The sequence below is a fragment of the Symphalangus syndactylus genome, chromosome 21, assembly GCF_028878055.3.
Source record: "Symphalangus syndactylus isolate Jambi chromosome 21, NHGRI_mSymSyn1-v2.1_pri, whole genome shotgun sequence".
In the NCBI taxonomy this organism is placed as follows: domain Eukaryota; kingdom Metazoa; phylum Chordata; class Mammalia; order Primates; family Hylobatidae; genus Symphalangus; species Symphalangus syndactylus.
This window is the reverse complement of record NC_072443.2, coordinates 29562530-29589309: the sequence shown is the minus strand read 5'-3', so window position 1 is coordinate 29589309 and position 26780 is coordinate 29562530. Positions and strand designations below refer to the sequence as shown.

General features: G+C 37.0%; 1 protein-coding gene across 16 annotated transcripts in view; it reads left to right on the top strand.

Annotated features, from left to right (window-relative positions):
- The window catches only part of CBLB (Cbl proto-oncogene B), a 268224-nt gene that overhangs the window by 82497 nt on the left and 158947 nt on the right, over nucleotides 1–26780 (top strand). For 13 of the 16 annotated variants that reach the window (XM_063630593.1, XM_063630594.1, XM_055260467.2 and 10 more), the window contains one exon: nucleotides 11621–11767. The exons of the other annotated variants lie outside the window; for them this stretch is intronic. In XM_063630593.1, the coding sequence (XP_063486663.1) occupies nucleotides 11621–11767 (147 nt within the window). The remainder of the gene's footprint in view (nucleotides 1–11620; nucleotides 11768–26780) is intronic. 16 annotated transcript variants of the gene reach the window in all.

The window sequence follows — 26780 nt, the reverse complement described above, 5'->3', positions numbered from 1 at the left end:
TCTAAGACTGAGGCATATTGAGGAGAGTCTGTAAGTTGAAAACATTATATAGCCTGTTGTACTTTCATGTTAGCTGTAAGTTGTGAAATGGATTCGCAGTTTTTGCTTAAAGCATATAGACATTTTAGTGCCAGACTTATCTAGTCTCCTGCTGATCATAATAAAAGTGGTAGATAGCCCCATAGAATGTTATGGGGCCACAGAACGTATGTACCACAACCCCCTGGTTTTATAGAAGAAGGTTTATATAAGAGAAGCCTTCACTCTTGTTCATATCATGGAATAGTGTGAAGGGCAGAGTTGTGTCTGGAAACCTGGTCTGTCAGCACTGTGTTTTCTTCCACTGTGTCCTAGTGTTTCTTTAATTAGCCTTGTTATTAGAAATGGAAACCAAGTCTCCAAGAAGGTCCTATCACCACCACTCAACTGTAGAACAAGTTAAATCCAGCTTAACTTTTGCATTTGTGAAAATCTTAGACCTTTAAAAAATGCATAGTCGTCATTGTATTCAGAAAGTTTAAGACTTTTATAGTGGTTCAGGGAAATTGTACTGCTGAGAACTAGTAGGTTATTACAGCCATGTTTTTCTATGATTACTTTACTTTTTATTTTTCATTTTGAAAGAAAAATACTACCTGGCATAGTCTCAATGCTTTGAATCATCTAGTTGGGTTTGGCTATACACGTTTCTTTCATGATATTATATGACAAAGAATACATGTGATGTGCTAATTTATCTACATAACTATTCTGAGGTTTCTTGCTCCTAATAATAATTTAATTTTAGTTGCATTTTTTAGGAGACTATTATAAAGGGAGGAGATAAATCATGAACTGGATTTAAGGATCCAGATCCCTCCTTCTGTTTAAACCATTTTTAGACTGCGGATTTAAGTGTTTGAGCTTTCTGTTGTCTGGTTTTTAATTTTAAAGACATGAAATTAGAACTAAGAGGTTTTTCTTTTGGGGAAGGGTGTGGAAAAAATACTGGTGTGCCATTTGTGAATGTACTATGGGGGAAGGACTAACACTTTTTAGAAAATTGGGAATCAGTGGTCATGCAAGTGGTTTGGCTTGAGTGCCCCAGAGATGCCTTCTCCGTTTGAAAGCCGAAGCAGTGTGGTTGCCAGTGGAGCCTTTCAGAGGATGGGAGACATTGCAGTGAGTCTGGAAATCTATTCTGTCTCCAGTAGGCACATCTCAGGTTTATCAGAGACCATCAATATAATGGCTTTTTAATGACATTTTTGTTTCTTACTGAAAATAGGGCAATTTAAAGAATAAAAGAAAGAAAAACTATGATAATTCTACTAACCAGAGGTTACTATTGATAATGCCTTTTTGTATATATCCTGTATTTGTTTTCCTATTTACACATCATCTATAATGTGCTATTTATAGCCTTTTAAGAGAACTAAGATTGTACTGAGCATACTATTGATTATCCTGCCTTTTTCACTCTACACTTTCATTTTACCCACTTTCCCCCTGATCCTCTTACACAGTGTTATGTGTGAGAATAGATTTCCAGACTCACTGCAATGTCTCCCATCCTTCAAGGGCCCCATTGGCAACTAGGCCGTGTTGGCTTTCAAACAGAGAAGGCATATCTGGGGCACTTGATACGCACTTGCACTGCCACTGGTTCCCAGTTTTCTATGAGGTATCTGTATCAGATCATGCCTAAAATGAGTGGGAATTGCTTGGCAAATTTGTGCTTGTTTTTATCTTTATATTTGCACATACTGAATAAAGATAATTTTAATCCTGGGGAAGAAGTAGAAAAAATCTCATGATTTTAGTTTTCTTCTGTTAGTATTGCATGACATAAGCACCAGAGAGATGACTTTTTCCTCCTTTGGTTCATTTGTATTTTACTTGTCCTATTCCAAAAGAACAGTATTGAAGTGAGACACAGGTATCAATAAGGAAAATTTCCAGAGCCAGAAGAAGGAAGGAACTGTCAGGGAACAATTAGTGTGATGGGAAACTATGTTATGCTTCCTCAGAAAGTATGACAAATATGTTACATTTACTTGAGTTTCTGGAAACTGCACATGAGGGATATAGCATTAATTTCCTTTGTCTTGTTGGTATTCTGTTTTACCATTCATGAAGAAAGAAGAAAAATGAGAGAAGATAAAAGGTCTCAGAACTCACATAGTAAAGATATTTTTCTAATTTAAAGTCAAACTCCAGAGTTTCAATTCTCCATTGAAGTGGGTTTTGGTTAAAAATTCTTTTCTGTAAACTAATTTTATAGGCTGTTCCTATCTGTCTGTTCATTAGCACTGTTTTGGGGTCAGCAAATTATTCCTTATTTATAGTTTAAAAATTCTTTGAAATTAACAAACCTTTATTGGATATCTATTTTAAGAAGTTGTTACAGGTATAAGACTTTTTCTTCTCTAACAAAGACATGTGCTCTGATAGAGATGAAACACGATATCTATGTAAAATAACCATGGTGCCCTTCAGGGAAACCTTTGTGCCCTGGCTGATAAAGTGTTGTGGCATGTCACATATGGGAAGGGATAGGGAAAAGATTCCATGTAAGTATTTTGACATAAAGCTGGTGCATTTGAGAATTCAACAGGCTGAGACATAGAAACATTGTATCAGAGTGGGGTGAAGGAATGGCTTAACTCAAGGAAAGCAGACCATTTGGATAGCTTAGGGAGAAAACAGAAGTAGTGTGAGAAATAGTAGAAAGGACACTAGAAATACTTGAGGAAAATATTATTTTTCCAGAGTTTCTAACTATATTCTATTGAGTAAAAACAAAACAAAAGCCATCCTTGATTTGTCAAAAGTGATAAAAATGATATAACAAGTAGAAGCAGGATATTCCTGCTGGGTTTGGGGTAGAACTTGGAAAAAAAACTGACCAATTACGTCTTTTTGATCCATGTATTTAAAATTAAGGTGGGGATCAGAAACAATAAATATGGATTAATTGACTCCATTCAGATTGCCACTTCACTGTTTTATGATAGACTACTGGGAATAGCAAATAATAAGAAACTTAATGTAGATTTGTTTAAAAAATTTGTTACTACTGTTGTTTCAATGTCAAGTTTATTTTGCTTGTTGATAAACTGGTCTTTTATCACATAACTCTAGGTCATAAAAGTATAGTTTGAATTTCCAACGTTTCTAATGGTTCTTTTTCTTTTGAAAAATAATCAAAGATAAAGTTCTGCTATGTTCTGGTTGCTTCTGTATGAATCTCATAGCAATCATGATTTTCCATTGTGTTTACAGAACTTTAATTGTGTTTTATCGTAAAGGAATGAAAGAATGTATTGTTTTTTCTTTTTTGTCTCAAATAATGGAGTGGTCTACATTTTAAAGGTTTATTTTACGAAAGGATACTTGTTACAGATTAGGTTTCATCAAAAGAAGTTCAATACTAAAGACAAGGAGTTTTCTTTTTTTGTTTTTTTTTTTTTTTTTTTTTTTTGAGACAGAGTCTCACTCTGTCGCCCAGGCTGGAGTGCAGTGGCACGATCTCGGCTCACTGCAAGCTCTGCCTCGCGGGTTCACGGCATTCTCCTGCCTCAGCCTCTCCGAGTAGCTGGGACTACAGGCGCCCGCCACCATGCCCGGCTAATTTTTTGTATTTTTAGTAGAGACGGGGTTTCACCGTGGTCTCGATCTCCTGACGTCGTGATCCGCCCGCCTCGGCCTCCCAAAGTGCTGGGATTACAAGCGTGAGCCACCGCGCCTGGCCGACAAAGGAGTTTTCTTTATTGAAATAGATATTGTTAAGCTTTTAAACCAAATGAAAGTATGAGTGGTCATATTATACTGAAGTAGGTTTTCATAATAAATTTTCCAGATAAAACCATTTGTTGAAATCATCAAAGTGATGTTAATCCTGCTTTTACATTGATGCAAAGTTAAAATAACTGACATTAAAAAAGTCATTTGGGAAGCTTTATTGAATAGATTGAGATAAGGTTTATCCTTCTCTTCATGCATACTGCTGTTACAATTCCAGGAGGTTTCAAAATCCACGTGAATGACCCCATTCCACCTTCAAGCTGTCCAATTCCTGGCCTGATTCACCTTCACTCTGCTGTAGCTACCAGTTGCAGGGCCAGCTGCATTTTGGCCAGAACTGCATCACCCTGGAACTGCAGCACTCTCTCTCTTCTGATTGCCATCTTTTTCTGGTTCCATCTCAGCTTTATTCCCACTGCATTGTTCTTTAACTTTGGAGCTCTCTAAATCCCTTAAATTCATTGGGTATAGGATTCTGTCATCTTCATCTTTGTAATATCAGTGCGTTGACTAAGCCTGGCATATAATAGGCACTCAGAGATTTGAAGAATAAATGACTAAATGATTGTATCAAATACTTGCCCATCGTTTGCTGTTTCTGAATTGTATGAGGCCATCATGATAATTGATGATCTTAGTAATGTAAGAATATGATTCTCTTACCTTAGTAAGAGAGCCATCAGTTTATTGGATGATAATTATATGGAAAAAGAAGAAATGCTGCTATGATAAATATTTATATTTTTAAACAGAAGTGGTAAGTAGAATTAATAATAAATAACTTGCTTATTGAAGGTTTTCAAAAAATTAAATGCATCAGGGTCTTACCTACATGTCTTATGTATTTTTATTCAAAATTTTTAGAAATGAGGAAACAGAGGTTAAGTAACCTTTTCTTTATCTTTAAGGAGACTAAGGATATTAAGCCAGTACTAACAAACTTAAAGACTAAACTCGTCAATATGTAAGATACTAGAAAAATTAATCAGAATATATTTTGAATATCTTGTGGAAGCTTCTCAAAGGATATTACATTGAACATGATAGGCTGGCATGTTATTTCATGTTTTAAGTAAGGCATTTGTAAGTTGTCCATTTAAATCTATTTATTTTAGAAAGCAAATATATTTGTCTTGTAAACAGCATCCTTATTTTGAGGGATAGCTTCTTGATGTTAATAAAACTTTGTAGATAACATGTTGAAAAGAATACCACAGGCCAGGTGCAGTTGGCTCACGCCTGTAATCCCAGCACTTTGGGAGGCTGAGGCGGGCGGATCACTTGAGGTCAGGAGTTCCAAACCAGCCTGGCCAACATGGAGAAACCCCTTCTCTACTAAAGTACAAAAATTAGCCAGGCGTGGTGGCATACACCCTCTGGAGGCTGAGACACGAGAATCGCTTGAACTCTTGAGGCGGAGGTTGCTGTTAGCCTAGATAGCACCACTACATTCCAGCCTGGGCAACAGAGTGAGACTCTGTATCAGAAAAAAAGAAAAGAAAAGAATACTACAGAGAGATGGAGAGATCAAAGAATGCCCAAAGTTATCTCTCCCAGCCAGAATTTTGGGTGTAACCTCCCTAGCTGTGCTAGTGGTGGATGAGGTGTTTAACAAAGGAAATGTAAGATCTTCCTTTAGTTGCCAGTTCAGTGTAGTTTTTTGGAAATAGTTTACTAAATTTCTTTTAAAGTGATCAGTTTAGTATCCAAGAAGTAAAATGGAGCAAGTTGAAAAATTGTCCTTCTGCCTGTGTTTCAGTTTAGATTGTTCCTAGGCGCACTGCTGACTTCTCTTACAACTTTGGGTAGATTCAGTCTTTATTGATATTTGAACTTTTAATATCTGTTGTGTATTCCCCTTAGATAAGTTTAGAACTTTAAAGCATTTGGGCAGGGGGAATGGGTAAGGATCCAGTTTTGTTTAAGACTCTCAGGACCCATCTCAATAATAGTATCTATTCCCATGAGAGAGAAATGAAAGGCAAGGCTTACATCAGCCTAGTCTCCTCACTTAGGAATCATACCATTCCTAAGGTTAGAAACAGTGTGAAGTAAGTCTCTGAACCCGTTTTGGAGGGCAGTACATCAGAAATACAGTGGAAATTGCTCTTTAGCTGGATGTGAGTTTCATTTTAAGCAGCACTGTTTATATTCTTTATGTCCTGCCTTTCTTTTTATGTTGAGTTTGTTTCACCTTGTAAAAATTAAGAAGAGCATGTTCTAGCTTTTAAATGTGAGAATTGAATTATTAATAGTTTTTGGGTAAAAGTATCACCTCCCATTTCTTCTACCAAAAGCAGCACATTCTCACAGATTTGCACCTCACTGAAAATAGTCATTTAAAGTTTTCACTAATTCAGCATTTAAAGCTTTTTATTTCCTCCTTGATTTATAACACAGCTGTTTCTTGAATAGAAAAAACTCAAGGACTACATGCAATCTAATTAGATTACATTCTTTGTGTGAGTCTCCCGCATTTAGTGGAGGCTACTAATCAAATCTTGCTGTATTTTCTATTTGTTTTATGAATTTAATTCATCATGTCAAGATGGCTATAATTAGAGCAGATTACTCCTACCACATTTTATTATGATGATCTCTCCATGTCTTTTTGTTTCATACTATATGATAAATTCATTAAGGGTAGCATTGTGCCATCCTCCATCAAGCGTTATATGCTTCCTTTGTGCTTATGATGTTGACTGTAGCAACCTTAAACTGTTAAGACTTGTTTATAAACAGTGAAGCTCCATCATTCCAACAGAGTCAGCATGCTAATTCACTCTAGTTCAAATCCACATTCTTCTAGTTGAATCCCCACAATGTAACTTGACATTTGGAGAAACTGATTCATATCATTTTAAAGAAATATGATACAGGTGACAGAATCCAGGATGAAGAGGTACCTTGTTGCTTAGGTGATGACATTGTGGACTCATTTCACATCTCTCTTTCTCTCTTTTTAATGTAGCTCTTCTCCCTCCTTGGTTTTTACTCCTCCCTCCCTCTTTCTTCTTCAGGCCTCCTCTAATGTTAACATCTTTGGCAGTTTGGCCAGTGTTGACAACTACTTTTTGATTATTTGGTATTTTAAAATATTTGGTATTTTAAAATACTTTTATTGGCCGGGCGCGGTGGCTCACACCTGTAATCCCAGCACTTTGGGAGGCCGAGGTGGGCGGATCACGAGGTCAGGAGATTGAGAACATCCTGGCTAACATGGTGAAACCCCGTCTCTACTAAAACTACAAAAAATTAGCCAGGCATGGTGACGGGTGCCTGTAGTCCCAGCTACTCTGGAGGCTGAGGCAGGAGAATGGTGTGAACCGGGGAGGTGGAGCTGGCAGTGAGCCGAGATTGCGCCACTGCACTCCAGCCTGAGTGACAGAGCGAGACTCTGTCTCAAAGAAAAAACAAAAACAAAAACAAAACAAAACTTTTATTGTAAAATTATTTATTACAAACAAAATCCCATGCAAAGCAAATGAATAAATGTGATGGTTAATGAAATACATGTGGAAATAAGTAGCTTCTCTTATAAGTGAAAGAACTGATGTCGAAAATTCCATGTAAAATTAATTAAAAATAAAATTACATTTATTAGATTATTGAGTCTTTTCTTTCTGGGCAGATTTTTATTTAGTTAGTTGTTTGGGGATTGTTTGGATTTTAGTGTCAGAAATATATTCTTCATAAGTATCAGATTCTTTATAAAGGCAGTCATCATTTTAGGGCTTATGATGATGGGAAATCCCATGGGCTTAGGGAAAATTGGCTAAGTATGGAAAAATTACATAATAGAAAAAATTCCATCTACAAAGATGTGTGATTGTTTCTTTTCTTCTCCCTATGTCTAGATGGTTAGAGATGATTGTATTCTTGGATTGTTTTATTTTCAAAATTGAGAGGTTTTTTTTTTTTTTAATGAGTATCAGGCTGGGCACAGTGGCTCATGCCTGTAATCCCAGCACTTTAGGAGGTTGAGACGGGTAGATCACCTGAGGTCAGGAGTTTGAGACCAGGCTGACCAGCATGATGAAACCCCATCTCTACTAAAAATCCGAAGTTAGACGGGCATGGTGGCACATGCCTGTAATCCCAGCTACTTGGGAGGCTGAGGCAGGAGGATTGCTTGAACCCAGGAGGCAGAAGTTGCAGTGAGCCGAGATCACACCATTGCACTCCATCCTGGGCAACAAGAGCAAAACTCCATCTCGAAAAAAAAAATAGGTATCAAAGGATGCAGAGTGGGATGGAGAATAAAGAAAGCACATACTACATAGCAAAACATTGTAAACAAAAAGAAGTCACAGCGTCATATAAAAAAGAAAACGTATTTGCTATGATAACAAATTTAAATGAAATTAGATACCAGAATTAGTTTTCGGTTCTCTTTTTTTTCCTTTTAAGCTCTAACAGAATGAGTTTGTCAGTTCTTTTCATACCTTGGTGTCGATTGCAACCTCTATAAATATGTTAAATAATGGATTTCTAAGATAATTATTTACATATATATGGAGTATGTGTGAGCGTATAAGTATAAAGTAAATATATTCTGGAATGTGTATGTATATATGCATATACATATATATATTCAAATATTTTTAACAATATGAGCTTGAGTTTCTTTCAAGACTAAAGGCAAAATGTATTTTTTCATTGCCTTATTTTGTGCAAAAAGCATCATTCTCAGTAAACTATAGCAAGGACAAAAAACCGAACACCGCGTGTTCTCACTCATAGGTGGGAATTGAACAATGAGAGCTCATGGACACAGGAAGGGGAACATCACACTCCAGGGACTGTTGTGGGGTGGGGGGAGTGGGGAGGGACAGCATTAGGAGATATACCTAATGCTAAATGACGAGTTAATGGGTGCAGCACACCAACATGGCACATGTATACATATGTAACAAACCTGCACATTGTGCACATGTTCCCTAAAACTTAAAGTATAATAATAATAATAATAATAATAATAAAAAGCCAAACAAAATTGTGGTGATCCATTTGCAGAAGCAAGAAAATAGAAGTATATACACATTTTATAATCAATCAGTGAGTATTGATATAGGTATTGGTGATTATTAGAGCTTCTAGACTATAAAAAATGTTACTATGTTTCTTTTAAAGTTTAGTGTCTACATAGCCAGTGGATCAGATACCCAGAATGGGTGGGTAATCACTGGCGTTGTGTTTCAGACTTTAGATCTAACAAGTAAAAATTAAAAAAAAAAATTTGGATATGATTAAAGGAAAAGAATCAAGGGGATGGAGTGCAGCCAATTCAGAAAATAAAGAACAGTTGGTTTACCCTAATTATAGCCATCTTGATTTTTCGTTTTTCTTTTGTATGTATCAATTGGAAGTTTGGTAAAAATTAAATCTTTAGCCCAATTATAAATGCATTGCAGATTTCCTAAGGTGACTGTATACTTTTCTTAAACTCAAATCTTAAAAGTCGGTTGTAGTTTGTATTAGCCACAAGTCTTTCCTTTGATATAGTTTACTTTTTATTTTTTAAAACTGAATATCTTATATCTACCATCATCTAAATTGAGGATATGTTAACATAAATGACAAAATCATATTGATATGATTTAACTGATTAACAGAAATTTTACACTTGGATTAGGATGAGTTGTGCAAAAGTGGCTGAATCTAATAAAATGATGTAACATTTATGTATATTATAATGAATTTTGCAGGTTGTTTATGGGCACAGGTGAAGCATTAAAACAAGGCCTGTGTTATGCCCTCCCCGCTTTCATCAAAAAGCTTTTCTTAGATAAGTTATGGAAATAGATGTTTTTTTTTTAGGGAAGATGAATTTATTGATTTTATAGAATATCTTACTGCATTCTTCTTATTACTACTTTTCCCACTTTTGATCATGGGTATCTTTATTCTGTATTCATCTTATACAGGAAGTTATATGTCTCCTTTGTAAATTAGAAAGGGCGTCACCCAATGATTTTATTGTCAGGTGCATATTACATGATCTCCTTGGTAACAAACATGAGTTTTTATTATTAGTTGACAGTTGTTAAACACAGATACATGAGTAAATATGGAGCAAAGAAACACAACTTTCAATGACAAAGGTCTGTTAATACATTGTATGGTTTTATAGGTTGCAAATTTGATGACTTTCTCTGTGTTAATTTTCCTCTATATTTTTTATTGAGTCCTAACACACTTGCCTTCACTCACATCCCAACACACACATAGAGACACACACACACACACACACACACACACTCTCTCTCTCTTTCTCATATATACAGGTGCACATACACATGCATAATAGCTGAAGCTTCAAAATGAAAACATGTGCAGAATGTACCTATTGATTTCTGGTCATTCCGAGCAAAAGGGAATATAAAGAAATAAGGTTTGTTTGAAACTGGGAAATTATTTAGTATTTTGTGTTTTAATTGCTTCTTAACTATCTAGCACTAGTAGTTTTATGCCAATTAACGTAATATTGAAAATTTAAGAAATGTTGGCAAAGATTATAGGTGATTGATAGTACTGTTTTGTAGTATGAAGCATGGTTTAAATCTTGTCAGAATCCCCAGAACTTAACATGGAAATTAGAATAGAGGTGACACCTGTATCTCCATTCTAAACCATTTTGTCATACTACTACAATTTTTTCCTTCTAAAACAGACTTCATCAAGTCTTCAGAATTCTGAATCCATTAATCCATTTGACTCTCCATTTATTTCTTTTCTCTTTCATTTTTTGTTTTTGAGACATTGTGTCACTCTGTTACCCATGCTGGAGTGCAGTGGTGTGATCATGTCTCACTGAACCTCTGCCTCCCGGCTCAAGAGATCACATCAGGCTCCCTAATAACTGGGGCTTTAGGCATGGGCTCCCACACCCTGCTAGTTTTTTGTAGAGATGAGGTCTTGCCATGTTGCCCAGGCTGGTCTCAAACTCTGGGCTCTAGCCATTTGTCCACCTCAGCCTCCCAATGTGGTAGGATTACCGGGGTGATTCACCACGCCTAGCCTGACTCTCCATTTCTTACAGCAGTACCTCTTAATGAGGAAAGCACGTTAGAATTGCCCAGGGGGCTTCTAAGATATGCATATATCTAGAACCCTTCCTCAGAAAATCTGATATTTAGGTAGGAGTGGCAAGTATGTTTAACAAAAACTGTGCATTGATTCAGATGCCTCTTTATGTCAGGTCCTAATAATTAAAGTTTCTTACTCTGTCTCATGTTATTTTCTCCTGTTACCCTCTGCTCTGCTTTCACCATGCCAAAAATGATATAATGCAAATATGTTTTCATTTTATACTTTTGTATTAATACTTTTGTACATGCTGTTTCTACCGCCTGAAATACCTTTTACTTCCCTCTCCATCCTCCCTTTCTCTCCTCTCCAGGTCTTTTATCTGTCAAACAGTGAGTTTTCTTCCTAGATTCTCCTCTGATGGCAAATCTTTCCTTACTCCCCCAGGTAGAAATAGTCACTCTCTTATGTTTACCATTTATATTTGATTATTATTTTTTAAGTGTCCATCTCTTCCATTAATCTGTGAGCTCAGTGAAATTATGTAATTTATCTTATTTGTGTATATGTTGAATGAATACATGGATAACTAATAAATTGACATCTGTGTTAGGAATTTAAATGTACAATGTTTTCATAAATGTTGTTTTTCAGGGCAGCGTTAAGTTGAGGTTTTCATGATCAACCACCAAGACATACGTTGATACATACATAACATTATTTGTCTTAATATATATTACCATAAAAATTTGTATGCATGTAGGTGTTTATTTCTTATCTTCGTTTTTTTCCCTTGTGCCTACAGACGAAATCTCACAAAACTGTCCCTTATCTTCAGTCACATGCTGGCAGAAATCAAAGCAATCTTTCCCAATGGTCAATTCCAGGGAGATAACTTTCGTATCACAAAAGCAGATGCTGCTGAATTCTGGAGAAAGTTTTTTGGAGACAAGTAAGTAAAAATCATTTTATAGCTGTGGATCTATCTTTCGAGGGTTACTGTATCCTCCCTCCAGTTGGATATGGTATATATTTTACTTGAGTATTTTGTGAATGTATTTTATTATTTTTGATAAGCATTTTGATTGATTGGTAATTTTTATAGCCACCAAAGGTATGCCTCAATAATGCAATAGTTTTTTAGTCACTAAGTAAATATCATACAATGTTATTTATTTCATGAGCATTCATTGAGTTTGTTCTGAGAAGCAGAGGTATGTAAGAGTCTTTATACATGAGAAGCTGATAACTTCTTATAATTTAATATATACTTAATATACAAAATAAAAGGTAGAAGGGCATAGATACTTTAAAAAAATGGCATAAGTAAATTGCTCTGACAGTTTAGAAGGGAATAGTTGCTTTGGGATCAGTGATCAGGGACTGCTTCCTGGAGGAGGTGGTATGTTAAGCTTGGTTAAGATCTGAAATCGAGGTGAGAGAAGGCTCTGGCACCCTGATCCAGCCTTTCTTTGTTTTACTGCATAGAGATTATATATGTGTGAACAAGATATGAGGATAATGTTATCACAAAGATGTAGTCTGTTGCAAAGTAGCTAAAGATGTTTTCTCTTAGGTATGTCCTACAGAGACCCAGATTCTGGTGAGCTTGGTAGATAATGGAATTGAATATCTAAAGTCAGCATAATTTATGTAAAATTTGCAAAACTTTTGTCATAAATGTCTCAGTAAAATGATCAAGAATGAGCATCAGGAGGCAAGTGGTTTCCCCAGTAACCTTTTAAGAATTACCTTTAATGAGAGCGCATCCTCAGAACGTCCTAGAATGTAGGCAGAGCCCTGGCTGAGTAAGTAAGGAGGAAGTATGATTGCTTACATAGATTATTGTTTTAATCTTGTTTCAAAGGTTTGTATTTGTCCTTTAACTGATGAAATTCGACATAAAAATTGTTAATATACACTTTTTTTAGTACTTTGATATGGTGAACTGCAATATTGGTTTTCCTTTGTTTGTTTATTTTTCTTTACAAAGTACTGTGTTGACTATAGTCACCACCAAGATTGGAATATACCTACATAGAGTAATGTACATTTCATTAAGCACACAATTTTTTTGGCATCCAAAATATTAAAGCCTATTTCCCACATTATACTAAAATGTATTCTGAATTATTTTTAGGCACTAAAGGAGAAAATGCCATTTTTACCATTAACATGGAAATTCTGTGTTGTAGCAATCTAGTTATTTATGATGTTCATATATTCATTCAGAAATGAAGAATTTGGAAAAAAGTTTATCCTTATCTGAATTAGAATAGCACAGACAGCTAAGACTATACTAATTAAATATTTATTAATTGTAGAAAGCAGAACAATCTTGCCAGGTTCAGAGTGTAGGAACTGAGAGGGTTTGTTTCTGGTAGTTGCAGTTCATGTATTAACGTTGTAAGCTTAGTTCAAACAGTCGGTAACCTTCAAAATAAACTTTCTCTTAAAGTTTTAAGAAAATATATAGGACAAATTGATTGTGGTATTTCTTTCTGAAAACTGAAAATTCTGGTGAGTTATAAAATTGTTTACTTGTCATAAGGTCAATAAAAAATGGAAATATTGCTCACAGGTTTTTTTAAGAGAGGAGTTTACTTTGCTGGCACTTCAAGCCACAGAAAATTATGCATTTGAGACATCTTTATTTCCCTTTATTTATAACCACAGACATCAAGGGGCTGAAATTTCTGTTCAACTGCTACATGAGTAAAATCACTACTACATCAAATGAGGGATTCTTGAAATAGTGATTAGATACTTTCCCTACCTCCAAGTCTTTTCACTTTTGTCTGCTGTTTTTACTGAATTGAGAAAGCTGCTTAATTTTTCTTTAACACTTTTAATTTGTGGATGACTGCCAAATTTCGTGCTCCTTTTGGAACTTATATGCATTCCCATAGTCATCCAAATTAACGATTCCTCTATTAGATAATTAGAGAAAGTTTTTTTTATTCTTCCTAGGTTTTTACCTTGTGGTTCCATAATATTTTATTGAATGAATGAACATATGCATGAATAATGTGTCTCCTTTTGAAAGGTTGAATTTTTTTTTTCATTATGCTCTAATACTGTTTGTATTTTCCCAAAACTTAGTTCTCCTGTGGGAGCATGCCTGTCATTTATCTCACTGTTCATTGAGGCCATATGAGAATGCTTTCATTTAGCCTAATCAGTGCCTTTAAACTTGAAAACAGCATTTTTTGCTAAAACAGAACCATTAATCCATTCATGAGGGCAGCGCCCTCATGATCTAACCACCTCTTAAAGGTTCTACTTCTTAATACAGTCACAATGGCAATTAAATTTTAACATGAGTTTTGGAAGAGGCATTCAGATTTTCAGATTCCCCGATGGGGATGTGTACTTGGAGGCAGGCTCTCCCCTTCTTGCACTCTGAGGACTTAAGAGTTTTTCACCTGTCTCACGTAGTAGGCTGTAGCCTACCAATTCTTTCACAGGGTCTGTGGATTCTGTTTTCCTAAGTTCCTGCGTTTGTTCTTTGAGAAAAAATTCACACTGAATCTCTGCACATTATTCTGTCCTTCCAAGTGGGAGAAGCATGCTAACACTGCCTCCAGTCTGCCATCTTGAAAAAAAACAAAAAAAAATTAGCATTGAGAAGATTTAGACATAAATTTCCAAACAAATTATAATTCAACTAGAAACACTGATTCTAACTCTTGAATCTTCTTATGTAGCGTCTCCTCTCCATACTTAAAGTTCTCTTCTTCAAATTTAAATTCATACTGTGCATTATCCCAACAACCTTCTGATTAGTCTCCCTGTCTCCAGTAACAACCTATCCAATTGTTCTTAGGGGACCAGCGAGCTCTCTAAAAAGCAGAGCTAATCATTCTAGTCTTTCGCTTGAAGTGTTTGCATGAATATTAATTCTAGGTTAAAGTCTAAAATCACATTAACATCACAAGCTTTAGAAACTTTTTCGCTGGCTTTTTTTTTCTGCTTATGATTTCTGTATACTTAACTCATCTGCAAAGAAACAAACGACTCAGTACTGTTCATATTTTCTAACGTATGTCTCATTTTTTACTCCTCATTGTCTTTGTTTTCTTATGTTGCATTCACTGCTTGAATAGGCAGTCACCCATGCCCTACCCAGTGTTGCCACTTTGGAAGCTTTACTTTAGTACCCTAATGGATGTCCCTACTGTGTGCTGCCAGGTACCTGAGCTCACATCTGTCATAGTAGATTACAGGGAACTGCTGACATGCCCCCATTTCTCAATTGAGAGGTTTCCAATAGACTAGAAAGTTTCTTTGGAGGCAGAGACTGCGTCTTACTTATTTTTGTATTTTTGAGCCTGACACATTTCCTGGAATGTTTAGGCAATAATACTTTTTTTTTTTTTTGAGATGGAGTTTTTCTCTTGTTGCCTAGGCTGGAGTGCAATGGCGCCATCTCGGCTCACTGCAACCTCTGCCTCCTGGGTTCAAGCAATTCTCCCACCTCAGCCTCCTGAGTAGCTGGAATTACAGGCATGCACCACTATGCCCGGCAACTTTTTTTTGTATTTTTAGTAGAGGTAGAGTTTCTCCATGTTGGCCAGGCTGGTCTCGAACTCCTGACCTCAGGTGATCCACCCGTCTCGGCCTCCCAAAGTGCTGGGATTGCAGACGTGAGCCATCATGCACGGCGGCAATAATAATTGTTAACAGACTACATGAATAATTGCATGGATGGACGATGTCTATCCTCTACTCTCAATTTCCAATGACTTCATTATATACAAATTGATCTCTTTTAAAATAATCAGTTCCTACATTTCTATTCCTTAGATGCCTCTCTTCCCTCTTTCTTTTCATCCGTCTCAGAATTTTGACACCTTTCTTTAAGTTCAGCTCAGAAGTCCACTTCTCTGAGTTTTTCTCACACCCTTCTATGTGATCTATGTTAATTACTCTATACTTTGGTTGCGGTTGTATTTTAGACACATTTATATTGTAAAATGTGTTTACTATGTAGGTCTTTCTTGCTTGATTGCAAGAGTCTTCAATGACTTTCTATGCAAAAGTTGGTGAAAACAGACACATTTATTAGAGTTACTGTATGTCAGATTTTGTGTTCAGTGCTTTCACATATGCTAGCCTCATTTTCAATATAATTTTTAAGCTACTTTCTAAATGGTTGTTGATTGAGTCTTTTACATACCATATACATTGTAGACATTTAGTAGTTGTTAGTTTAATGTATGAGTATAGGATGCAACTTTTCTGCCATTTACGCTCTCTCTTCCTTTACTTATGTTCTGTTCTTCAGTCAAATTGGCTTATTTGGCTCTTTCCTGACACATCAGCAATTATAGGTTTCTATGTCTTTGCTCACATTGCTCCTCCTACTTGATGATTTTTAAAATCTCTGGCATGAAAATTCTTACTAATCCCTCAAAGATAATTTTGCTCATGATTTTTCCCATTAGTGTTATTACTAGATCTCTTCTTAAACTTAGCTAAGCTCTGGCTTATCTTCTGCATTTACTATTTTTATGGTTTTATTACAATTATTTGTCTAGTTGTCTACTTCCCCCTAGACTATATGCTCCATGAAATCAAGCTTATTTATTCATCTTTGTATTTCTAAAGTAGCTCAGCACAATGTTTTATATACAGGCTTTCAGGAACCATTGTACATTTAATTCTGATAAGTTGAGAAGTAAGAGGAGTGTGCATTAGCTTGTGTATGTGTGAGATGGAGCCTGCTTGCTTGATTGATTGGGAGACAGCATACTTAGGGTTTGGCATGCAGGCTCTGGAGCCAGATTATCTGTCCCTGGACAGGGTCTGACTGCAACATTTACTCACTATGTGACTTTGGGGAATCTAGTTGGTTTTTCTATGCATCTTTTTCCTCATTTATAAAATGTGGATGATACTAATAATACCTACCATCAGTGGTTGTTATGAAGGCTTAAAATAGCTAAACCTTACCTGTAAGGCACATAAAACTGTGTCTAGCATATAATAAACATTCTATTTTGTGGAATAATTAACCAATTTAAACCTTTAAAAGTGGTCCAAATTCTCTAAATAATGTAATTTACATTTGACTTTGTATGTAGGAGATTTCATACTCTGTAGCCATCTAAAAGCAAAAAAAAAAAAAAAAGAAAAAGAAAAATTTTAAAAATTATTTTATGTGTATGCCTAGATGAAGGTAGAATTGAAGATAAGAAACTGTCTTGGTTACCATAGGGGGAAAATGGTCTATTTGTAGCTCAATTTATTGCCTCTCTGATTGATTTCCTGCAACAGCGATAAGGGCCTTCTTTGGTTTCCTGTATTTTCCTTTCACTTTTAATATGAAACAAAGGAAAATACTTTCTTTACCTTTCCAGTGAATGAGATATATATTCTTCTAGCATATTAACTAGAGCAGTTTTCCCTCTAGGTAAAGAAAACACAACTTAATTATATTAAATTAAAAGAAGGGGTACACAGTAGAAATTAAGAGTTTTTACAATGAAAATTTCTAGCAGATACTGTAAAGAGAAAGAAAAAAGAACTAAAGTAGGATTCAAAGAATCACTAGTTAATATTTCTGCTAGTTAGCTACCTCCCTTTGTTGCCTGTTAAAAAAAATTTCAGGTATCTTTATGTCAATAAGGAAAATAAAAACTTACATATCTATTGGAGGCCTATTTTGTTCAACTCATTGTAACAAGATACAAAACAACGAAGATGCCAATTATAATTTTCTACCTATAAGCAATATTCAATTTGGGGAAGACAGGATATAAAAAGAAGATAAATACTTAAATTTAGCTCTGTACCATTAGAAAATCACATAAAGAATGTCACAAATAATAATTTATTAGTACACGCATACCTTAGAGATATTGTGGGTTTAGTTTGAGACCACTGCAATGAAGTACATCACAATGAAGTGCATATTGCAATAAAGCAAGTCACATAGATTATTTTTGGCTTCCTAGTGCATGTAGAAGTTGTATTTATACTATACTGTAGTCTGTTAGGTGTGCAATAGCATTATGTCTAAAAAAATGTATGTATCTTAACTAAAAAGAATTGCTAAAAAATGCTAACAATCAGCTGAGCCTTCAGTGAGTTGTAATCTTTTAGGTGCTGGAGAGTTGTGCCTCGATGTTCATGGCTATTGACTGATCATATACTGAAAGTTAAGATGGCTGTGGCGATTTCTTAAAATTAGGCAGCAGTGGAGTTTACTACATCAATTGATTCTTCCTTTTGTGAAATATTTATCTACAACATGCAATGCTGTTTGATAATATTTTACTCACAATAAAGTTTCATTCAAAATTGGAGTCAGTCCTCTCAAACCCTGCCACTGCTTTATCAACCAAGTGTCTGCAATATTCTAAATCCTTCATTGTAATATCAGCAGTGTTCACAGTGTCTTCACCTGGAGTAAATTACATTTAAGAAAGCACTTTTTTGCTTTTCTATAAGAAGTAACTTTTCGTCTGTTCAAATTTTATGAGATTTGCGTCAATTTAGCCGCATATTTAGGCTCTACTTCCAATTCTAGTTCTCTAGCAAATTCTACGTCTACAGTTACTTCTTCTGCTGAAGTCTTGAAATCCTCAGAGTCATCCATAAGATTTGAAATTCACTCCTGTTAATGTTGATATTTTGGCCTCCTCCCTTGAATCATAAATGTTCTTAATGGCATTAGAAAGGTGAATCCTTTCCACGAGGTTTTGAATTTTCTTTGCCCAGAGCTATCACAATATATGACAGCTATAGCTGTAGGAAATGTATTTCTTTTTTTTTTGACTTATTTATTTATTTATTTATTTATTTATTATACTTTAGGTTTTAGGGTACATGTGCACAATGTGCAGGTTTGTTACATATGTATCCATGTGCCATGTTGATTTCCTGCACCCATTAACTCGTCATTTAGCATTAGGTATATCTCCTAATGCTGTCCCTCCCCCCTCCCCCCACCCCACAACAGTCCCCGGAATGTGATGTTCCCCTTCCTGTGTCCATGAGTTCTCTTCTCATTGTTCAATTCCCACCTATGAGTGAGAACATGCGGTGTTTGGTTTTTTGTCCTTGCGATAGTTGACTGAGAATGATGTTTTCCAGTTTCATCCATGTCCCTACAAAGGACACGGACTCATCATTTTTTATGGCTGCATAGTATTCCATGGTGTATATATGCCACATTTTCTTAATCCAGTCTATCGTTGTTGGACATTTGGGTTGGTTCCAACTCTTTGCTATTGTGAATAGTGCCGCAATAAACATACGTGTGCATGTGTCTTTATAGCAGCATGATTTATAGACCTTTGGGTATATACCCAGTAATGGGATGGCTGGGTCAAATGGTATTTCTAGTTCTAGATCCCTGAGGAATCGCCACACTGACTTCCACAATGGTTGAACCAGTTTACAGTCCCACCAACAGTGTAAAAGTGTTCCTATTTCTCCACATCCTCTCCAGCACCTGTTGTTTCCTGCTTTTTTAATGATGGCCATTCTAACTGGTGTGAGATGGTATCTCACAGTGGTTTTGATTTGCATTTCTCTGATGGCCAGTGATGATGAGCATTTCTTCATGTGTTTTTTGGCTGCATAAATGTCTTCTTTTGAGAAGTGTCTGTTCATGTCCTTTGCCCACTTTTTGATGGGGTTGTTTGTTTTTTTTCTTGTAAATTTGTTTGAGTTCATTGTAGATTCTGGATATTAGCCCTTTGTCAGATGAGTAGGTTTCAAAAATTTTCTCCCATTGTGTAGGTTGCCTGTTCACTCTGATGGTAGTTTCTTTTGCTGTGCAGAAGCTCTTTAGTTTAATGAGATCCCATTTGTCAATTTTGGCTTTTGTTGCCATTGCTTTTGGTGTTTTAGACATGAAGTCCTTGCCCACACCTATGGCCTGAATGGTATTGCCTAGGTTTTCTTGTAGGATTTTAATGGTTTTAGGTCTAACATTTAAGTCTTTAATCCATCTTGAATTAATTTTTGTATAAGGTGTAAGGAAGGGATCCAGTTGCAGCTTTCTACATATGGCTAGCCAGTTTTCCCAGCACCATTTATTAAATAGGGAATCCTTTCCCCATTTCTTGTTTTTGTCAGGTTTGTCAAAGATCAGATAGTTGTAGATATGCGGCATCATTTCTGAGGGCTCTGTTCTGTTCCATTGATCTATATCTCTGTTGTGGTACCAGTACCATGCTGTTTTGGTTACTGTAGCCTTGTAGTATAGTTTGAAGTCAGGTAGTGTGATGCCTCCAGCTTTGTTCTTTTGGCTTAGGATTGACTTGGTGATGCGGGCTCTTTTTTGGTTCCATATGAACTTTAAAGTAGTTTTTTCCAATTCTGTGAAGAAAGTCATTGGTAGCTTGATGGGGATGGCATTGAATCTATAAATTACTTTGGGCAGTATGGCCATTTTCACGATATTGATTCTTCCAACCCATGAGCCATGGAATGTTCTTCCATTTGTTTGTATCCTCTTTTATTTCATTGAGCAGTGGTTTGTAGTTCTCCTTGAAGAGGTCCTTCACATCCCTTGTAAGTTGGATTCCTAGGTATTTTATTCTCTTTGAAGCAATTGTGAATGGGAGTTCACTCATGATTTGGCTCTCTGTTTGTCTGTGATTGGTGTACAAGAATGCTTGTGATTTTTGTACATTGATTTTGTATCCTGAGACTTTGCTGAAGTTGCTACAAATACACCCTCCCAAGACTAAATCAGGAAGAAGTCGAATCTCTGAATAGACCAATAACAGGTTCTGAAATTGTGGCAATAATCAATAGCTTACCAACCAAAAACAGTCCAGGACCTGATGGATTCACAGCTGAATTCTACCAGAGGTACAAGAAGGAACTGGTACCATTCCTTCTGAAACTATTCCAATCGATAGAAAAAGAGGGAATCCTCCCTAACACATTTTATGAAGCCAGCATCGTCCTGATACCAAAGCCAGGCAGAGACACAACCAAAAAAGAGAATTTTAGACCAATATCCTTGATGAACATTGATGCAAAAATCCTCAATAAAATACTGGCAAACCGAATCCAGCAGCACATCAAAAAGCTTATACACCATGATCAAGTGGGCTTCATCCCTGGGATGCAAGGCTGGTTCAACATATGCAAATCAATAAATGTAATCCAGCATATAAACAGAACCAAAGACAAAAACCACATGATTATCTCAATAGATGCAGAAAAGGCCTTTGACAAAATTCAACAACCCTTCATGCTAAAAACTCTCAATAAATTAGGTATTGATGGGACGTATCTCAAAATAATAAGAGCTATATATGACAAACCCACAGCCAATATCATACTGAATGGGCAAAAACTGGAAGCATTCCCTTTGAAAACTGGCACAAGACAGGGATGCCCTCTCTCACCACTCCTATTCAACATAGTGCTGGAAGTTCTGGCCAGAGCAATCAGGCAGGAGAAGGAAACAAAGGGTATTCAATTAGGAAAAGAGGAAGTCAAATTGTCCCTGTTTGCAGATGACATGATTGTATATCTAGAAAATCCAATTGTCTCAGCCCAAAATCTCCTTAAGGAAATGTATTTCTTAAATAATAAGACTTGAAAGTCAAAATGGTTCCTTGATTCTTGGGCTGCAGAATGAGCACTGTGTTAGAAGACATGAAAACAGCATTAATCTCCTTGCACATCTCCATCAAATCTTTTGGGTGATCGGGGCATTGCCAATGAGCAGTACAATTTTGAAAGGAATTGTTTTCTCTACACAGCGTATCTCAACAGTAGGCTTAAAATATTCAGTAATCCAGGTTTTTTGTTCCATTTGTAGAGCACAGGAAGGGTAGATTTAGCGTACTTCTTAAAGGACCTAGGATTTTTGGAATGGTGAATGAACATTGTGTTCAACTTAAAGTCACCACTTTCATTAGCCACTAACAAGAGTCAGCCTGTCCTCTGAAGCTTTTTGTTTTTTTAAATAAAGAACAGAAATTTATTTCTCATAGTTCTGAAGGCTAGGAAGTCCAAGATCCAGGTGCTGACAAGTTGTCTGGTAAGGACCCACTTCCTAATTTATAGATGGCCAAACATCTTTTTGCAATATCCTCACATGGTAGAAAGGGTGAGCAACTATCAGGGGGCTTTTGTTTTTTCTTTTTCAACCTTTATTTTGGAGGTTGTTTAGGGAGTACATATGCAAGTTATTGCATATTGCATGATGCTGAGGTTTGGGGTATGATTGAACCCATCACGTAGCTTTGAAGCTAGGTATTGACTTCTCTCTAGCCCTAGCAGTTTCTAGATAGCATTTTCTTTCATCTTAAGGCTGTTTCATCTACATTAATTATCTGTTGTTTTGTGTAGCCACATTCATCAGTGATCTTAGGTAGATCTTCTGTATAACTTACAGCTTCTACATCAGCACGTGGTGCTTCACCTTGCACTTTTATGTTAGAGAGAGCTTCTTTTCTTAAACCCCATGAACTAATTTCTGCTAGTTTCATACTTTACTTCTGAGGCTTCCTTAATTCTCTGACCCTTCACAGAATTGAAGAGAGTTGGGGCCTTGTTTTGGATTAGGCTTTGGCCTAACAGAATGTTGTGGCTAGTTTAACCAAACCACCAAAACTTTCTCCATATCACCAGTAAGGCTATTTTGCTTTCTTATCATTCATGTGTTCACTGAAGTAGCATTTTTAATTTCCTTCATGAACTTCTTTCCATTCACAACTTGGCTAACTGTTTGGTGCAAGAGGCCTCACTTTTGTCCTATGTCAGCTATAGACATGCCTTTCTCACTAAACTTAATCATGTCCATAATTAGATGTAAAGTGAGAGACTTGTGACTATTCCTTTCACTTGAGCACTTGAGGCCATTTTAGGGTTATTATTTGGCCTAATTTCAGTGTTGTTGTGTCTTAGGGAATAGAGAGTCCCCAGGAGAGGGAGAGAGAAAAGAGAACAGTGTTGGTGGAGCAGTGAGAACATATACCATTAAGTTTGCTGTCTTACATCGGCATGGTTCATAGTGCCCAAAAACTATTGGTTTCACACAAAAAATACTGTTTTGAAACTGAAAAACTGGGAATGATGGCAACAATAGGTATGAATTGTGATATGGCAGCAATTGGCTAGACCTCGGTGCCAGCTGTTTTTCTTAGATAATCTCTCCTCTAATTCATCACAATCCTTTCCTGGACCTCTTGACTCATTTATATTATCTACCTGGTCCCCAGATATTTGATTTTTTAATATCTGAAAGCCATTTGGAACCATTGGACTAATAGTGTCTGCCCCTGGATTTATGGAGGTCCTGTTCTTAATCCTCTAAACATTTGTTCTCTTCTCTGCTGGATGTGTCTACTTGGGTCAATAAAGAGAGAGAAGGTCTCCTTCTGGAGCAAGGATCTTAAAGCCTTGTAAAATAGAGGTAGTATTTCTCCCTGGGTCAAAGGATATGCATTATCCATTACAAAATATTTGGGTTCCTTAAGTTCTAGGTTCTACTCCAGAATCAAATCCACAGTGTACGCAGATGTCACCTGGCCCTCTTTGCATTCTTTTAGGAGAATTTGTGTTTAGGGAGCAAGTGCAAGAAAATGCTGGTACTCTAGCCACTGCTCTTGCTGTGAGTAACAGTCCTTTGACTCTGACCCAGTCCTTTGACAGAAACCCAGTATCTTCTGCCACTATACATGAAACTGTGATAGGCCAACTTCTTAGCTTGCAAGCAGAGTAGAATCTCATATTCTTTGGTTTTTTAGAATCATGTTCTGCTGGTAAAGAAACTGTGACTTAATAGCAAAGTAAATAAAACTTACTTATATTAGTCTGTTCTCATGCTGCTGATAAAGACCTACCTGAGACTGAGTAATTTATAAAGAAAAAGAAGTTTAATGCACTCACAGTTCCACGTGACTGGGGAGGCCTCACAATCGTGGTGGAAGGTGAAAGGCACTTCTTATGTGGCAGCAGATGAGAGAAAATGAGAGCCAATGTGAGATTTATTCACTACCACAAGAATAGTTTGTGGGAAACCACTCCCATGATTCAAATACCTCCCACTAGGTCCTTCCTACAACATGTGGGAATTATGGGAGCTACAATTCAAGATGAAATTTGGGTGGGGACACAGCCAAACAATGTCATTCTGCTGATGGCCCCTCCCATATCTCATGTCCTCACATTCTAAAACATAATCATGCCTTTGCAACAGTCCCCCAAAGTCTTAACTCATTCCAGCATTAACTCAAAAGTCCACAGTCCAAAGTCTCATCCGAGACAACAAGAGTCCCTTGCACTTATGAGCCAGTAAAATCAAAAGCAGGTTAGTTACTTCCTAAGTGCAATGGGGATACAGGCATTGGGAAATACGGCCATTCTGAATGGGAGAAATTGGCCAAAACAAAGGGTCTACAGGCCCCACACAAGTCCAGAGTCCAATGGGCCAGTCAAATCTTAAAGCTCCAAAATGATTTCCTTTGACTCCATGTCTCACATCCAGGGCACGCTGATGTAAGAGGTCGGTTCTCATGGTCTTGGGCAGCTCCACTTCGTGGCTTCGCAGGGTACAGTTTCCCTCCTGGTTGCTTTCATGGGCTGATGTTGAGTGTCTGTGGCTTTTCCAGGTGCACAGTGCAAGCCGTCAGTAGATCTACTATTCTGGGGTCTGGAGGATGGTGGCCCTCTTCTTACAGCTCCACTAGTCAGTGCCCCAGTGGGGACTCTGTGTGGGGCCTTCAGCCCCACATTTCTCTCCCACACTGCCCTAGCAGAGGTAGGGCTCTGCCCCTGCAACAAATATCTACCTCCACAAGGGCCCTGCCCCTGCAGCAAACTTCTACCTGGATACCCAAGCATTTCCATACATCTTCTGAAATCTAGGCAGAGATTCCTATACCTCAGCGTCTTGACTTCTGTGCACCCGCAGGCTCAAACACCATGTGGAAGCTGCCAAGGCTTGAGGCTTGCACCCTCTGAAATAAAAGCTTGAGTTCAACGTTGGCCCCTTATAGCCATGGCTGGGATGCAGGGCACCAAGTCCTGAGACTGCACAAAGCAGCAAGGCCTTGGGTCCAGCTGATGAAACCATTTTTTCTTCCTAGGCCTCCAGGCCTGTGATGAGAGAAGCTGCCATGAAGACCTCTGACATGCCCTGGAGACATTTTCCTCATTGTCTTGGTGATTAACATTTGGCTCCTTCTTACTTATACAAATTTCTGCAGCCAGTTAGAGGTTCTCCTCAGAGAATGTGTTTTTCTTTTTTATGACATTGTCAGGCTGCAAATTTTCTGAGCTTTTATGTTCTTCTTCTTTAAACATAAGTTCCAATTCCATATCATATCTTTGTGAATGAATAAAACTTAATGCTTTTAACAGTACCCAAGTCACCTCTTGAATGCTTTGCTGCTTAGAAGTTTCTTCTGCCAGATGCTCTAAATTATCTCTCTGAAGTTAAAAGTTACACAGGTCTCTAGGGTGGGGCAAAATGCTGCCAGTCTCTTTGCTAAAACATAGCAAGAGTCACCTTTACTCCAGTTCCCAACAAATTCCCCATCTCCATCTCATTCCACCTCAACCTGCACTTCATTGTCCATATCACTATCAGCATTTTCGTCAAAATCATTCAACAAGTGTCTAGGAAGTTCCAAACTTTCCCACATCTTCCTGTCTTTTTCTGAGCCCTCGAAACTGTTCCAACCTCTCCCTGTTATCCAGTTCCAAAGTTGCTTCCACAGTTTTGGGTATCTTTACAGCAGCACCCAACTCTACTGGCACCAATTTACTGTATTAGTACATTTTCATGTTGCTGAAAAAGACATACTCAAAACTGGGTAATTTACAAAAAAAAGAGGTTTAATGGGCTCACAGTTCCATGTGGCTGGGGAGACCTCACAATCATGGCAGAAGATAAAAGGCACATCTTACATGGCGGCAGAGAAGAGAAAATATGAGAGCCAAGCAAAAAGGGAAACCCCTATAAAACCCTCAGATCTCATGTGACTTATTTACTACCACAAGAATAGTATGTGGGAAACTGCCCCCATGATTCAATTGTCTCCCACCTGATCCCTCCCACAACATGTGGGAACTATGGGAGCTACAATTCAAGATGAGATTTCGGTGGGGAGACAGCCAAACCATATCATTATTAAAGTTAATGTGTAGGGGGTTGGTGCAGTGGCTCATGCCCGTAATCCCAGTATTTTGGGAGGCCAAGGCAGGTGGATCACTTGAGTCCAGAAGTTCGAGACCAGCCTGGCAACATGGCACAACTCTGTCTCTACAAAAAATACAAAAATTAGCTAGGCATGGTGGCACATGCTTTAATCCCAGCTATTTACGAGGCTGAGGCACCAGAATCGCTTGAGCCTGGGAGGTCGAGGTTGCAGTGAGCCAAGATCACGCTACTGCACTCCAGCCTGGGTGACAGAATGAGACCCTGCCACAAAACAAAATGAAATGAAAAACAAAAACAACAACAATAAAGTCAATGTGTAGGTATTTACATTTCGGTAATAGACTGCTAATGATTGATCTTCCTATTCTTCCTTATTTTAAATGTTGGTTATTAATAGGAAATGCAATAGTTGTTTTTCTTGTATAGATTTGTTTTTGTTTTGTTAATCTCAAAGGAGTTATTTAAAATATCAGTAGTTTTATTAAAAGGACGTTTTGATGGATTTAATTATGCACAACAATATATGCAGAGTTTTTTCTTTCAGGGTTTTAGAAATGTTATCAGAAGCTCTTTATTTTTTGCCTCAGTTTATCTTATACATCTAGGAGACTTCACTCATTGGTTGTTAATTTAATTGGCTCATGTTGGAGACTTACAAGGAACTTGTTTTATTATTGACTTTTTTTGTTTGTTTGTAATTCTGAGCTCTTATTGCTAAAGGGAAGATCATTTTAAAGCCTTACTTAAAGCTCTCTGGCAGCACTTTCTAGAGTATGAAATTTTTTTATTTTATTTAATCTGACTTCAGCGTATCACAGGT